Source organism: Thermobia domestica, chromosome 2, assembly GCF_964235325.1.
Source record: "Thermobia domestica chromosome 2, izTheDome1.hap1.1, whole genome shotgun sequence".
Lineage (NCBI taxonomy): Eukaryota > Metazoa > Arthropoda > Insecta > Zygentoma > Lepismatidae > Thermobia > Thermobia domestica.
In genome coordinates this window covers 36,100,297-36,116,733 of record NC_137455.1, presented here as the reverse complement: position 1 = coordinate 36,116,733, position 16,437 = coordinate 36,100,297, and the positions used below count along the sequence as shown (strand labels likewise).

The following is a 16,437-nucleotide window of genomic DNA, read 5'->3' as shown; positions in this document are numbered from 1 at the left end:
CAAGTATGTGAGCCTCTAGCTATTTACAATATTGTCTCAAATGATCAGAGCCTCTGAATCGGACACTATTATTTCAGAGCTGACTCAAACTATACTAAACATAGTTTAGTCCTGTTCATTACTTAGAAACGCGGTTAGTACTCCACTCAAAACTTTTCTTTCAGTTCAGAAGAAACACCTCTCAAAGTTAAGACCAGATACTCTCATAATTGTAGTTAATACGTAAAAGTGCTTAGTTATTAGTAAAGAAATTTACGAATGAGAATGGTAACAGGGGTGGCCAGTCACTCCAACACTCCCACGATTCACTAAAGAAAGGTGCTGTGAACAAAGATCACATGCATGCTAATAAACACAGTTATTTTCAAAGTTTGCATGAAAATTGAACAAAATAATCCAGGTGGGGTAACGCGTTACCCCTGTTACCAACGGAGGATTAATTTGTAATTAGAGAATGTAAGTGTCTACTCTCAAGAAATTTTTAACTCTCAACTCCTTGTTTCTTGAGGAAGATATTTGCGAATAACTAATATAATTACTATCAGCATATTTGCAGGACTAATCTGTCGTCTTCTTGTGACAGAAATAGATTGCGAATTTCACATGTTGCTATTTTTTTTCCTTACATTATAGATTCATTGAAAATGTATCTTCTGTCAAACTTGAGGAAACCAGTTTATAAACTTGAAAGAAATTTTAACATAAAAAAAATCTGTAGAGCAGACTAACAAGTTCGATGTTCCCAACTAGTTAGCTTATAAACACAAATTATTATTTTTAGGTGCACCTCAATAAATAACAGCTTTCCACACAGCCTCGAAGCTGCATCCTCCACCACAGTGGTATGAAGGTAAGGAAATCACTTACATAATTTGACCCTGAATATGTAGTTGTCATATTATAGAAGAAAAATGGAGAATAAAAGAATTTTATTTCTCGGTAAAATGTGAAATAAATTTATTTCTTGTTAAATGCACTAACAGCTTCATCGCTGTGTAGTGAAGTAAAATAATGAACAATTTTTTTGTACACTCCTGGTCACAGAAACGTAGATTGTAGTCCAAAAAAAAAAAAAAAATCTAAATTATTCCCAGCACATCTGTAATTTCAGTTCTGTTATCGTAGTCTTTTTCTGTGTAAGTTTGTTGTAGTGTATGTTCGAATTCACTCTTCCGATTTTTTAAAAAAGAATTGCGTTTCATGGACAAAGGACATGAGTGTACGAATGTAAGAAAATTATAAAATAAGCGTATATTATATGTCACGAGCATGTAAAAAATAGTAAATTTGGTTATACATACTATCCTTATAAAACAGACACCTTTGTCAGTCACACTACTAATGTTTCACAGTCAGGTTAATAGTAGTTATTAGCTGCGCTCCTTCCTATTGAAGCCAAGAGATGTTGCTATCGTGTAGGCAGACGAGCCGAAGACTTGGGAAGAGTAGCTAGTAAATAACATTAAAACTCCCACTTTTATTCACTCAGAGTTATGATTGGACGCATATCGAATGTTACTAAAAACCGTAGGCGGTTTAAGGACCAGTTTTATTTTTTTTATTTTTATTTTATTTTATTTATTTATTTATTTTTTTTTTTTTAGCATGACTACTTCAGCGATTTTTTAAAGTTACTTGAATCACATTTACGTTAATGCATCTGCACTGTGGGATAATTTTCAAAGCTATTTTCTAACCTACTCTGAATTTACTTGTTTCGTTTAAAGTGAATATACAGAAGATTTTATATTGCGATGATCCGATTTTTTTCTTCACTTGCGTTGCTCCATTCTTCACTTGAGTTTTTTTTTTTTTTTGTTGTATATAACTCATTCCCCCCCCCCCTCTCAATTTCAAGATACTCTTTACACATCTCCTCCGACATTCATTCCAGTTCATTTGAAAGCAATTTCTCATTTGAAAGCAATTTCTTGTAGAGGGTTTAAGTAACCATCCTGCCACTTCTATAAAGGTAACCAAGAAAGTTCTTTCGCTTTTTCACCCACCACCTTCGAACATCGATATCTCATCTAAGACATACCTGGAAGAACAAAATTAGTCCCCATTAGCATCGACGACCTTTTGCTAACGTTCTGGAAGGCTTTGAATTTCATCGTGGTAGAACTTGGTGGGCAATGAAGCGAAGAGTGCATTTTGCACCTCTACTAGGGGATTTGAACTGGCGTCCTGTAAGGTAATTGTCCAAGAAATGGAACAGGTGATAATCGGACAGTGCAGTGTCCGGGAAGTATGGGGGATGGAATAGTGTTTCCCATCCAAAGCATAGAATAGTATCCCGGGTCACCCTAGCCACGTGAGGCTTGTCCTGTCCTGTAACAGAAGGATCCCTTTGCGATTCAGAAGTGCTGGCTCCATAGTTCTGAGTTTTTCTTGAACACGGCTCAACTGCTGATAGTACACAGATGCATTGATGCTCTGACCAGCTGGTAGCAGTTCTCGATGCACGATACCGCAAGCAGTCCACCAAACACAGGAGGACCTTCTTCTGATGCAACGCTGGTTTCGGCTGCTTTTGAACTGGTTCATGGGATGCTAATCAATGATGACTGCGCCGTGGAGCTTTATAGAGGACCCACTTCTCATCACATGTCATCACCCTGTCCAGAAATGGCTCCTTCCTCAGACGAGACAGCAAAGAAACACATGTGTCTGCTCGTGTTGCCATCTGGCCCTGAGTCAAATCATGTGGGACCTACCGACTCCACTTGTAATGCTTCCCAAGTTGATGGGGGTGCTACCGAATGGTTTCTCCACTCACGCTGAATTGTAGTTCCAGTTCCTCACATGTCTGGTAGTTCCAGTTCCTCACATGTCTGGCCTCTGTTCATTCTGTACAAATGTTGGTCTTCCTCGACGTGGTGCATCTTCGAGTGTTTCGTCACCGTCCTTAAATTTGAAATTTGTTAAACCACTGCTGCACTGTCCGCATAGTCATGACATCCTCACCAAAGGCATGGCATATCGTCCGTCCTTTGTAGTGGCATTTGACCCCAGTTTAAACCCTTACAGCATACACATGCTTATGACGCTCAGTGGAGGTCCCGTGTTCACTCTGTCCTTATGCAAGTTCACGGTGTAACTGAACTGCCACAATCAGGTAATATGTTGGATATACTCACACCAACAACTGACCTTCGCTTTATCTCCATTCGCATTCAACTCACGGTGTGAGGGCCAATGGAACACATGCCTTCACAAAAAGCGACAGAACTTTCTTGGTTACCTTTATAATATTTTATGGTGGCTCTGCAGCTTTTAAGAAGCTTGTAGTGAAATTAACATCTCGTTATAGGGAATTTCTTTTCAACTTTTCGGCAAATGTTGTATTGGGTACTCTGCTTTAAAACATTATCAAAGACACGTGAGCACCATCTGCATAATGACTTCTGTTCAAATTTTAACACTAAACTCCATGTTCTTTGAGGTTTATGGTTTATGATGCAGTGATCCCAGTTCCTTTCTTTCTTCATTTGTGTTACCTTTTTTGCTGAGTTCAGACTCAGGAATAAGAGCCAATATGTAAAAGCTTTTGGAACCTACCTGGTACATAGATGTAGAAATAATGTGTAGAAGTGTTACCAGTAATGTGGTTCTTCAAGCAAATTAAAATTCTTTAAAGAAGGCGAACAGAAGAAAGTGACAAGCTGAATTTTTTCTTTGTATGGCAGTCAGGGACTTCAGGTTTTCACTGTGCGTTGTCGACATACCAAATAATTTTTTGAGGTGAGTTGGACTCCTGTTGCAACAGTGGTGTCAACTCCAGAAGATCTTAAAATCGGGTAGGGAATTTTCTGTGAATTTTTACCCCTATATTTCCTTCCCATTGGCAACACTGCAATCAAACTTACGTCATAAAATTGCCATAACCTTTTTCTAAGAAACGAGGTATCAACCATATCAATCGAGTAAATAGTCTTTAAGTTATAATTCATTAACTGAAAGTCTACGAAACGCCAAACATGACCCTGTCTCGAAAGGGTTAAGTATACTTGTAAGTCAGTGGACTTAACCATGCTTATACACGAATACGTGGTTAAGTTTTGTTTATTTGTTGTAATTTAGTGTTCCTTTTCAGTACTGAGGCAATAGGAGACGTGGACCTACAAACTTAAGATGAAATCCGAAGCACCGAATTGTGTTCAGATTTTAGTGCTCTCCCACTGGGAATCAACCCAGGACCACTTCCCACTGGACCAGTTCGGAGGTCACGTAGTTAGATATCTAAGGGTCTAAGTTAGATATCTTATCATTTGAGTGTCTGTGTCATAAGTTTATCGGTCGGATACATTCCCTCCATTAAATTATAAGCAGTCAGTTTGGAAGGAACTTGATACTGAAGATGAAAAGATATTCTATTTGCGAGAAATGATCTTATCACTTGGTCATGGAAATTACTAAAAATTGCAGCGTAAAAACAAAGAAGAGTGAAATTAAGAATGGATCGTAGCGCTGCTTTTATAGTCAGACAAGCAGTGTATGAGATTTTTGAGTATAACAAATGAATGTAACTTCAATATTTAAGTTCACTTAGGTATTCAGCAATGCATATTTGTGGATAATTCAAACTTTTCTCGTGGTTCCTTCGAATTAAAAAAGACGGCTGTATATGGATTTTAAAGAAGCCCAGCAGGTAGTACGCGTGCATTTCTGTACTTAACTGTTCCGGTTTCTGTTCTGTGGAAAGGTTATTAAATGGAACGATTTCAAACTCTTAAGCTGTAGGTCCTTCCTCCTAGGCACGCTGTTAAATAGAACAAATTTAGTTCCCATCTGCGAAAATGTTTCAGTATAACTGTGTCGTTTAATTCTGTATAGCTATACACATAAGTTATGGCTATAATAACACCATACTGTATGAGGAAATCATTGGTTGGCAAAGGTCACTGTGAAAGATAGGGGAAGATATGTTCCCAACTGGACAACAATTTTGAGGCCCCATTTATCATTTCTTTCTTACATTAATGTCACACTGAATGAAGTTACAAGGGTCGATCAGAGTAGAAGGTTAGAATGGAGTTGATTTGGTAATTGCGATTGGAAGAACTTGTCATGACCTTCCGAACGAACCCAAAACAAGAACCCTAATCGATGGCAAAGTTTGAACAGTTTTTCGCTCAAGATTTACGAATGTCAGTTTTCAGAGAAACCTAACATTGAAAGCTATCCAGCATATAACATACATACATACATACATACATACATACGAAATTTTCCAACGGTTTCGCAGAAGAAACAAGAGTCAAATTTTGTCAGCGAATTGTTACTTATCAAGGGTTCACTGGTTAACTTAGGCCTGTTGTTTGACAAAACATGTTTAAAGTTTTCGACGCCTCAAAAATGAGGTAGAATGAATGAAACAGGTGTAATCAAATTTATTCAAGAGGTCTTTGCTGAAACAGCGTACCCGGAACATGAGGATCTCTTTCTACTTGATCACTGTGGTCCACTCACACTTCACAGACAAGACTTGTATAAATGAGGCGCTTGGAGCCGATAAGAGAGACATTGTGAGAATCTGCCGGCTAGTACGATCAGGCGTGTAACTGTGGAATGTTTCTGATTTTGGACCGTGGAATACGAGCTATAACCGGATTTTTTTCTTTAACATAGAGAAGACAACGTGCGAATCAATTCCTGTTCTTTTTCAAGGTATTCCCCATGTACACGCACACACTTGTCCCATTGGTGCGGGAGTGCCCGTATACCTGCGATATAGAATTCTTTGGGACAATCTCCGCCATTTCAGCACACGTTTTGACTTCGTCCTAGATGTGGAATTTCTCTCCTCCCAGGTGCTCCTTGAATAAATCAAAAAGATGTAATTCGAAAGGGGACAGATCGGAGCTATACGGAGGAGGGTCTAGGATTTCCCAACCAAGTTTGGTGATAGTCGTGGCCGTATGAGGACACGCGTTATGCAGGATGATGACGCCATCCGTCACCGTCTGTAACCATTTTATTCTCAAAGCCTCTTTGTCTTTGGTCCGGAGGAGGTGGTTGTAGTATGCCGCATTGATGTAGTATGCCCCGCGTGCCAGGAAATCAGTGCATATTACCCTGTCTCTGCCCCAGAATACCGTTAGCGTCACTACCAGCGGACGCTTGTGCCTTGAATTTCTTGGGCAGCGGCGAGTCTGGATGCTGGAGCGCTTTGACTTCGGAGTGTAATGATGCACTCAACTCTCATCGCAGATGATTATGTTTCGCAAGGAAGCTCTTGACTTCTCCCTGAAATCGTTGTAGATGCTGAGACGAGATGTTTTTCTTACATTGCTTCTGGTCGAACCTTAGCAATTTTGGGCCCATCTGGCTGTGATTTTCTGGAAATTCAAGGCTCATGAATGATCGGTTCTACATTTCCCACGCTGATGTTTGTTTTCGCACTCAAGTCTCTCACTGATCCGTCGATTACTCAGAATGAGCTGCTGCACCCGACGAATGTTGGTTTCGTTGAGTGCAGTAGCTCGGCGTGGAGTACGCGTATGTTGAGAACGTATTCTCTTCCTGCATTTAATTTTGAAGACGACTCGTACATTTGCGACTGAGAGTGTGTCTCGTCGCCATATTGCGCACTTAATCTTCTGAAGACTTTTAACCAGGTTTCAAACCTTCCTTCAGTAGGAACTTGACGATGCAGCGCTGTTCCACTGGGGCCGCCATCTCCACACTGCCTAGTTTGTTGCTAATGTCCATCGCCGCTGTCTGAGATTCTATCTCCTGAACTACCCGTTGTCGCAGAAAAGTTTTACTACTACCTTATCACAGGTTGGGATACGGACGCCAACCTGCGAACAGCAATACCCGGGAAAAAGAAATTCCGGTTATAAATTGAACGTCTAATTATTTAATACATGTTTTATAAGAGAGTATTACTCGTCTTATTTTCTCTTAAAAGTATAAATAATTTATTGCATTTATCACGATTTTCTCAACCCAACACATACCTAGAAATAGATGATATTACAGGTATTCATCATTATCTCTCAGTCATTTAAATGCGAGGGTCATTTAACTCGAACTGGCAACGCTGCTACGATTGGAGTGACGTGTGGCAGGAGACAAATGACGAACGTAGTGTGTTTTGTGGATGTGTACGAGTCAGTTCAACTCGGCTGCGGTCCCATATTACGGTGTGTTTGGCGAGTAGACATTGTTAAAGTGATTGTTGTGTGAAATATCGCCCTATTGCAATGTTCACGCATGCAGAACAGCGTGTGTTTATGAAATTCCAGGTGGCATGCTAGAACGATTCACAGAGGATTAGTAGAGGCCTGTGGTGACGCTGCTTTACCGTATCGGACAGTGGCGAAATGGATTACAGCATTTCAGGCGGGACGACAGCGAACAGACAAAATGCACGGTGGGAGACATACGCGAACGGCTACGGACGAAATTCATCTTGCGAGACTACGGACACTGCTTGACGGTGATCGACGCTGGACTTGTAGTGAGTTGGCGCAGGAGCTGAACATTTCTTCCGGATCAGTGTTCCGCATACTAACACAAGATCTTGGCATGCAGAAATTGCAGCCAGATGGGTACCTCATGCTGTGACCGAGGTTCAAAAGTGGCATAGGTGGGAATGTGCGCGCGTACACCTTCAACGTTACAATGAGGAAGGTGATGACATCTTGCACCACATTATTGCAAGGGAGGAAACGTGGGGAAGATCCTACGAACCCCAGTCGAGTGAATGGCACCACCCAGAATCTCCACGACCGAAAAAGCTTAGGCAAGAGCCAGCAAATATGAAGGTGATGATGTTAATATTTTACGACCTCGAAGGTATTATCCTGTCACATCAAGTTCCACCGGGCGTTACCGTCAATGCTGCATACTATGCTTCATATTTCAGTCACCATTTGCGACCAGCATTGCGGCGCAAACGTCTGGAGTCTGGACCAATTCTCCTACACGACAATGCCAAATGCCATACAGCCAATCCAGTACAGACTCTTGTTACGACGACGGGGTTGGGAGGTACTGGAGCACCTGCCATACTTCCCGAATATGAGCCCCTGCGATTTTGATTCCCCGAATATGAGCCCCTGAGATTTTGATCTTTTCCCCAAAATGAAAGAACCTCTCAGGGTCAGACGTTTCAGAGACATTTCCAACATTGTTCCGGCCTTGGGGGCGCACTGTCAACACCCTCTCACAAGGTGAGGCTTTGACAGATATTCAACGGTTACCAGACATCTGGCGAAGGGTTCAACAGGCTGGCGGAGACTACATCGAAGGACTGGAAGCTTCTTGTGATGAGTGATTCACTACATTCTATTTCACAACTATGTTGCCACTTTGTTAGAATTCTTTGGGTTAATTACAAAAGGTTGGTACACCGGTAGCATACAATATCAAAGATCCTGGGTTCGAGGATCGTGCCGTCCACAACATGAAACATTCTACCCTTAATTTACAGCATTAGCATGAGTTACAATATCGCATAGAGCAATTAATAGTGAATTTAAAGAGTCATTCACCATAAAGACGATTACTAAAGAAAGCAATATTGAGCTCCCAATTTACTCTAGAATACACTGGCCAACGTCATAATTACACCTAGGTAACTCTTTCTTGAGTCATCTTGATTAATCAATCGTGCATACTGATTACTGATCACGATCGTGAATCGTGAATATTAGACCTACAATACTTACATCCTAAACGCTAATCAGATTAAAACGAGCCGTGTGAACTTTGTGGTGGACAAACACTGTGCTTGTGGGTTTTCTCGGGATTCTCCCGTTTCCTTTAGCCTAATTGGCATAACCGTGGAACGTAAAACCTGAAGATTTCATATTTCAGATTATAACGACGAGTGAAAGTCACAGGCACGTGCACACTTTGGTCGTAAGTTTAATACAGCTAATGCAATTATTCGGAGCTAATGCAATTGCTACAGCTATAACAATTATTCGAAGCTGTAAGTTACTGTCCTATAGGCCACGGATAGGCCTTCGCTGGTTAGGAACCGCGAAAGACTACGAAGATGAGATCCAGCATACGGGTAAGACTGAATCGTACTAAATGGTTGCCAACTCTACTGAGTCTAGTCGTTGTATGCCATCTCAGTTCTCTTCCACATCATAATCTGTAGCTTTGACCCAACTACGTCATAGCCCTGTATCCTTTTCCACTTTGGCTAAGATATTATTTTTGATATTTCTTAAGTTGATCGCTGCTTTCCTTCCGTCTTTTAATGAGGACGCTTAGGTTTATTCCCATCGAAGAGATCCCATTTCTTTCGCCTCTTTCAATTGTGACGTCACTCACTGTTAAGTATTCGTACAGTGACTGTTAATAGTTTTGTGAAGAATTCTCTTCTGTGTTACAGTTATATGCTTTTCATTTTTCACTAATATTTTGATGCCTTTCTTTTAGAAGTTTATCGTCCTTTTCTCCATTGGAGCGTGGCACATGACTACTCCAGCACCATTTGAAGGTGATAATGAAAGATTTCCGCTTATTCCAGAGAGAGAACGAAAGTCGGCTTCAGTCAACCCCACACAACCAGTTTGACTCTCTAATACAGTGGCTTGTTTCAGTACGTTTACTGCCAAGTTGGATGCTGAACACGTGACGGGAAGCCGTATGAAGTTTGGTTTTTGGAATCGTGCTATGAGCGGCGCTCTTATATGTAGTTCGTCGTGCATATATACCTATTTGTGAAGCGCTTTGTCATCGAAAGTGATTTAACAACTTTGGTATGCATCTTTGTACTAATTTTATTAACTAATATGGAAGAGCGTTTACCTCTGGTGCTTGGGGTTCCGGGTTTGATCCCAGTCCCTGCCAAGTGAACGTTGTGGTGGACAAACACCGTGTGCGTGGGTTTTCTCGGGGTTCTCCCGTTTCCTCCCACTTTCTTTATTCCACCATTTCATTCATTTTTCATAATCATAGTCTCCTTTAGCCTAACCGGCATAACCGTGGGACGTAAAACTCAAAGATTTCATTTCATTTTTTTTTATTAACTAATAGTTTCTCGATATCGGTTCAATAAACTTAATAGTTCATTATCATTCAAATGTAAACCTGCACTTTTCTTGAATAATTTGTCGAGATTAAGGAATCTGACCTAACGTTCCAGCTTGTTGGCTTCAAGATGCTGATCTCGAGTAAATACATATTATATGTTGGTAAAAACCAATGAAATTACGCATAGAACTGGGAACTTATACTTCCTCAGTTATAAACTAGAACACAAAAGAACTTGTACTTACTGATAAGGCGTTTGTTACTGCGTGGAACATGAGGTTTGGGCTTGCCCAGACACCCAGTGGTCGCCCGATATCATTGCTTGCCGCTATTTTCCTTGCAATTTCATCAGGTGGCGATGCCCAGCGCGCTCAGCAACCTGGTGGATCGAATGAACTTTTCAGTCAATCAATCCCCAGGCGGTGAGAAGATTGCTTGCAATCTGGTCGAAATACGCGGGGCAATATTCGTGCAATCTTATTTCCCGTCGATCAAAGTTGCCGGTCGCTAGACTACCAACTCACCGCGTGTGTATGGCCACCTTAATAATGTCGCTAGTGTGCAACCAATTTTCCATTCAAAACTGTTGGCACGATTTAATTGAAAATTAAATACTGTATTGTTTCAATTAAATTATTTCAAAATAGGATAGGGGCTGTAAATGTATTTAGATTTGAACATTAAAATTTGTGTTTCTGCAGTAATGTATTATGATCATTTAATTTTCCAACTTAAACTCTATTGTTTCATTTAATTATCTCAAAATGGGCGGTGATGACAGAACGTAACGTGCGTTGCTCTGTGTTATTAGGACAAGGACAGCAACTAGGTATAGCCAATTCCGGAATTCGGAAAAAATCCGATTTCGAAAGAATTCTACAGTTCGGAAAAACCAGGAAAGTGGGATTTCCGATTCTGGAAGGTTTTGGCCATTCCTAGTCGTAACGATATTTAGATTTAAATATTTGTGTAACTGCATGTTGATGGGCAACTTAAATAAACGTGAACAATTAGAAATTTTAATTAACACTTTGGCTGCCCAAGATCAGTCATTCTTGAGAGTGGACCATAGTGCCAACGTATGTTTGCCTTATGGTTACTATCAGGCCACGAAGCGGTATTCAAATAATACGTACCTAGAGACATCAATATTCAATATTCGAAGTTTTTTGAATCAGATCTGGCTCCTGCCGGGAGAAAATGCGTGAGCCATATGTGGCTTATGGGGCCTCTACGTAACAAATTTACGTCTAAGCCCTATGTGCCATATGTGGTTCACATGAAAAACAAGGAAATTGACAATTTCTTATTAATAATACATTGTTGCATACCATTAAAATATGTTTCTTTTACAATTTTAATGGTATGCAATAATGTATTATTAATATAGTGTCTATTTCCTGTTTTTCATGTAAGCCACATGTGGCTCATGCATATTTTCTCGCCAGGAGCCAGATCTGGTTCAAATAAACTTACATCAAATATTAAGGACTCTAGGTACGTATTTGAATATGCTAAATTCTACACTGCGAAGTACCACAGGTGAATGAAAGCCAAATAAGTTGCATTTTTGCATTTTCAACAAGTTAACATTTTCCGTGGATATGGATGTATAATTCGAAAAGCAATATAGTCACACACTTGACCCAAAACATCATATTGAAAAAGAAAACATAATCCTTTTTGTAGGGCCTCAGATAAGTGCCAAACAAAATTCAACGCGTGAGCCATATATGGCTCACGGGGCCTCATGGAGCAGTTTAGTTGTGAGCCACATATGGCTCAGATGACGGTCAATGTATCAGGCACAATTTTAACCTATAATGTACCTAATCATACCATAAATACTGACACAACATTAAAAGTGAATTATTATGAAAGTGTTAAAGATAGTACTTTAATATTCTTATTGTATGGGTTATTTACAAGTCTAACAAACACATAGCACCAATTACGTTTCAAAATGGCCACCTTTGGGCTTCACCCAATTCTTGTCTCTGCGGCCACTCATCTATAACATTACGCACTGTCTTTATAGAGAAATCTGCCTTCACTAGGGAACATTTCAGACTGTCAATATTGGCATGCCCCTTCTTACAAGACCATGCTCTCAAGCACTGACCACAACTGTAGTCCAACGGGTTGAGGTCAGGGCTGCTGGCAGGCCAATCATCTGGAGCAATAAAGACAGGGGCATTTCTCCTGAGTCACTTCTGGGTAGAGTGTGCCTTGTGGGCTGGTGCGGAATCATGTTGGAAGGTCCAGTGTTGGTTCCTGAACAAAGTGTCTCTCAAAGGCTTCATAACAGAGTTCAAAACAGTGTTTTCGTATACTCTAGCTGACTTTTCACCTTATATATATATATAAACGCAGCATTATGGTGCAATCATACGCCACTCCCCACCAAACCGTGACTTGAGGCCGGATGATGACCCCTCTGGATCTTTAAGGTATTCTTCCAAGCTTCCTGGGAAGTTGAAGTATACACTCGGTCATTTTGTCAATTGAAAGCTTCCTCAGAGTTTAATATCTTTTCATCTGTAAAAAGAATTCTCCTGTACTCATTGTTTGCGTAACGCTGCAATGGGCATTTTGCTTTTATCACCTGCTCTTTCAGACGTGCATTTAGGAAATGACCTGTATTTCGCCGGTAAGTCTTCAACTCCAAGTCACTTCTTAACATACGAAACATTGACATTTTGGAAATGTTCTGCTCACGAGAAAACACTGACTGCATTCCTACAGGATTTCTCCGAATATGGGCCGCAACTGCTTGCACTAACTTCTTGGTTCTTACGCTGCGTGGGCGGCCTTGCATTGGGCGATCGTCAACTGTCTTAGTCTTTGTGAATCGCTTGATGGTCCAATACACGAAAGATTTGCTAATATTCAACTTTTTAAGTTGTGAATATCACAGGGTCTGATAGACCCACTTTATGAAGAGCTATTACTGCCATACGATTTTCGTAATCGCCCCATTCCACAGCTACATAGCTATGGTAATGAATTAATTTACGTACGAAATTCTACACTGGGAGCATTTACAATGATTGATCGAAATAAACGTCGTATTTTTATTTTAAGCACTACTGGTAACACACGTTTATTCTCTTTTCAGATATGGCGGAGGATCTGGATGTAGAAGCTATGCTTGAAGCACCATATAGGAAAGGGGTAAGTTATTTTTTGTCACTTCTCTTATAATAGCTGTAAAATTATGCTTTATGTGATGTTATATTCCGTATAAGTGTCCAGTTGACACATTCCTAAATTTTAAAGAAATCTTTCAATGTAATCAGTGCCTTCAGTACTGGATTGTATTCAGAAAGCGTATTTGAATGAATTATTATAGTAGCCGTATATTTTGTTTCTAATGGTAGGTGAAATTATTTATTTTTATTTTTTTATCAGACCTCGTACTACTACTGTCTTATATGATGCCCCATTTCTGTATCTTGTAGACTTTTACATGTCACAGCATCCAGCTTACAACTCTTCACTGTCGCAGCTGCATCCCAAGAGGTAGTACGCATGGGAATAATTGGTACTGTAAATTTTGAAGGAAGAGTAATTCTGTGGGTCTTGTATATTTTTTAAAACCATTTATTGATAATTTAGTTACTATTTCAAAAATTTAATATGAATTTCTTTCAGTTATATGTAGTTTCACATTCTTCTGGGTCCATGAACCAGTCTGTTAAAAGTAAAGAAAAAGAATATTTATCGAAAGAAAAAAAGTCTTATTTGAGAATTGAATGTAGTTACTTGCAAATGTAAGAAGAAAAGCAATTACGACTTTAAATGTTAAAAATTTTCCACTTTTAGCGTAAATGTAATTTGTAGATCTTTTAACTTCGAACTGTGTGTTCATGTGACCCCCCTGTTAACATTTTGGAGAGGTTCTGAAATGTCCCCTTCTATTATCTCAGGGTCGCCCAGATGGGTTTGCATCATCAGTCTTTGCCAAGAGAGTCCAGGAATATGGCATACGAAGAAAGCACGGACATAAGTCAAGAGCAGAGGGCATCCGTTGTGAAAAATTTCCAAATTCGAAATGCTTAATTGAAAGTGAAAAAGATGTGTTATGTATGCATGTATTGTTAGTGCTTTATCATGAATGGGATTCATGTTCGTATGGCTGTGAATGTGAATATCACTTGAGTGTATGAGCACCTGAATGAGTGGGGCAGAGAGATGGTGTGAAAGGGAAGAGAGAATTTGTCTTATAATTTCAGATTAATCCCGTCGGATTATCAAAATGCTGCATAAAAGTTTTTTGAAATAAGTATATATATGTCATAATTCCAATAATAATTTAATGTATAAAATTGAAGTCTGATCTAAAATGAGAAGAGTGGAACGTACTTCGTAAGCTTTCAATAACCATGTTTACAAAATATTTTCAACAAGTATTTCCGTTTGTAAAATTTTAAAAGTCAGAACTTAATTTTAGATATGTCTAAATCATTTGTCTTTTGAATCACAGACGCTTTGGATGGTTTGTAGAAATTACACTCTGCATAAAAGATTTAACTGTAATTGCATAATAACAGGTTTGATTTAAAATTTGCTCTCCTATATTTTAGTGATATGAAAAATATTAATTTAAAAAAGTAAAGTTTAGACATTATATTGGTATTAAGTTTTATAAAAACCTTAGGGAAGGAAATAATATATCAAATTCTTAACCCACTCGGTAATTCTAGGTCCAGCAAAAGAATGATGAGATATTACCGTCAAATAGAACTTTTAATTGACTTACAAATTTCCATCCATGTTTACTTGTTTGTTTTCAATGAAAATCAACTTCGCAATGTATCTAAAATTCTAGTAATGAATAAAATCGGTAACTGTGGGACGTACAATGAAATTGGCGTTTTTACATCCCACGGTTATATCTTACAAGGAGACGGATGATTAATGAAACTAAACGGTTTTAGAATAATTGGTAGAAAGAAAATGTGGGAAGAAATAGACCACCTACAAAAGCCCACGGACGCGATGTTTTCCACCACGAACTCATATTGGCAGTAAAGAAACTAATTACTCTTCTCATCATAGGTGAGCACTATACCACTAAGCTACCGTGACCCCAAACTTCGGGACATGTAATTCTCTCGTATTACAAAGGCTGATCAATTTCCATCCGAACAACTTGAAGTTGTTGATTACCTAAGATATTCAGTAATCTTCGATATGATGACCACCGGTGTGGACTATTGCACAATTACTGTTTTCAGTGGAGCAGACTTCGTGTAGCTGTCCCACTTCTGCTTGCAGATTTTCTAGAGCCCATTCACTGTGAGATCACAGCATGATAAAAACATGCCAATTCAGAATGCCAAAAGCATAATAAATCCATAGGTAGAAGTTTGCGCGGATGCGAATACCTCTACAGGTATCGGCATCAATATAGCTTCTTGTGGATATATATTATTTCTATTTTCTTTGAGGATGGCCAATAAATTTTCAGTTATCTCAGTAGCTGCGGACACAAATAGAGATGTTGCGTACGGGACTGCGGAATTAGATAGAAATGTTGCGGAGCAATATTTTGTGTTCGCGCAGAACTCTATCCATGAGACTATCGTCGAACGGAATGGAGTGGATACCAGTTGCAGCTGCTGTGCGTCGGTAGAAGTCAACACTGTTTGGGTCGTTTGACTTGAAGCTTTGCAGTTCCACACGATGGACGTGATCGCTACACAATACTGGTATTTCGTCTGTGTAAACTGGGAATAGGACATTTCTTGGTAATAAGCAGCATTGATTTTGATAATATGTTTTAAACCTTAAGGAATAGTAAGCTTCATTTTATAGCAAAGACTAGAAACAAACGTGAAACCTTTCTAATTTTATTTATTTATTTATTGAAGCACAAGCTTGTATAGTTTCACGAACTTCGCTGTCAGTGATGGCTTGAACTTTTATGTAGTCACTTAGGAAGATCCATGCGATGCTCATCATTCTCACAACAAATTTCCAGCAGTCGACAGCTAGGTGACACTTTGTACAACATTCTGTTCCTTTTCTTTCGCTTCGTGATAATCCAGGTTTTGATTGGCCTTGCGGAGAGTTTGCAACTTCAGTTTGTGACGGATTGTACGATTCACTTTTGAATGAGCCTATGTAATTGTTTGGCCATAAAGCCCTCCCTCTGCTCTGGTTTAGTAGCTAGCGCATGTGCCTTGCCTTTGCACTGGTTTCGGGCTTGATTCTCAGTAGGAGAGCACAGAAATATTGTATTTCACAATCATTCACTTCCATTAATCATCCGTTTTCTTTACCCCAAAGGGCATAATGAGTGGGACGTTAATAAAAAAAAAAAAAAAAATCATTGGTGATATAGGTTGTGGAGGAGACTGCTTTCCACACAGTTTAGTTAAGAACACTAACAGAAGTCCGTCCTACCCCAAAGCAATTGTTTTGACACTG

The 16,437-nt window shown here is 39.4% G+C and overlaps 1 protein-coding gene across 6 annotated transcripts in view; it reads left to right on the top strand.

Moving 5' to 3' along the window:
* The window catches only part of Caper (RNA-binding protein 39-like protein Caper), a 125,779-nt gene that overhangs the window by 13,898 nt on the left and 95,444 nt on the right, over positions 1–16,437 (top strand). For 4 of the 6 annotated variants that reach the window (XM_081740617.1, XM_081740623.1, XM_081740610.1 and 1 more), the window contains exon 2: positions 13,121–13,176. In XM_081740617.1, the coding sequence (XP_081596743.1) occupies positions 13,123–13,176 (54 nt within the window). In that variant the 5' untranslated portion in view covers positions 13,121–13,122. Of the gene's footprint in view, positions 1–781; positions 851–13,120; positions 13,177–16,437 lie in introns of all 6 variants that reach the window. The other 2 variants (XM_081740621.1, XM_081740625.1) reach the window with 1 other exon arrangement.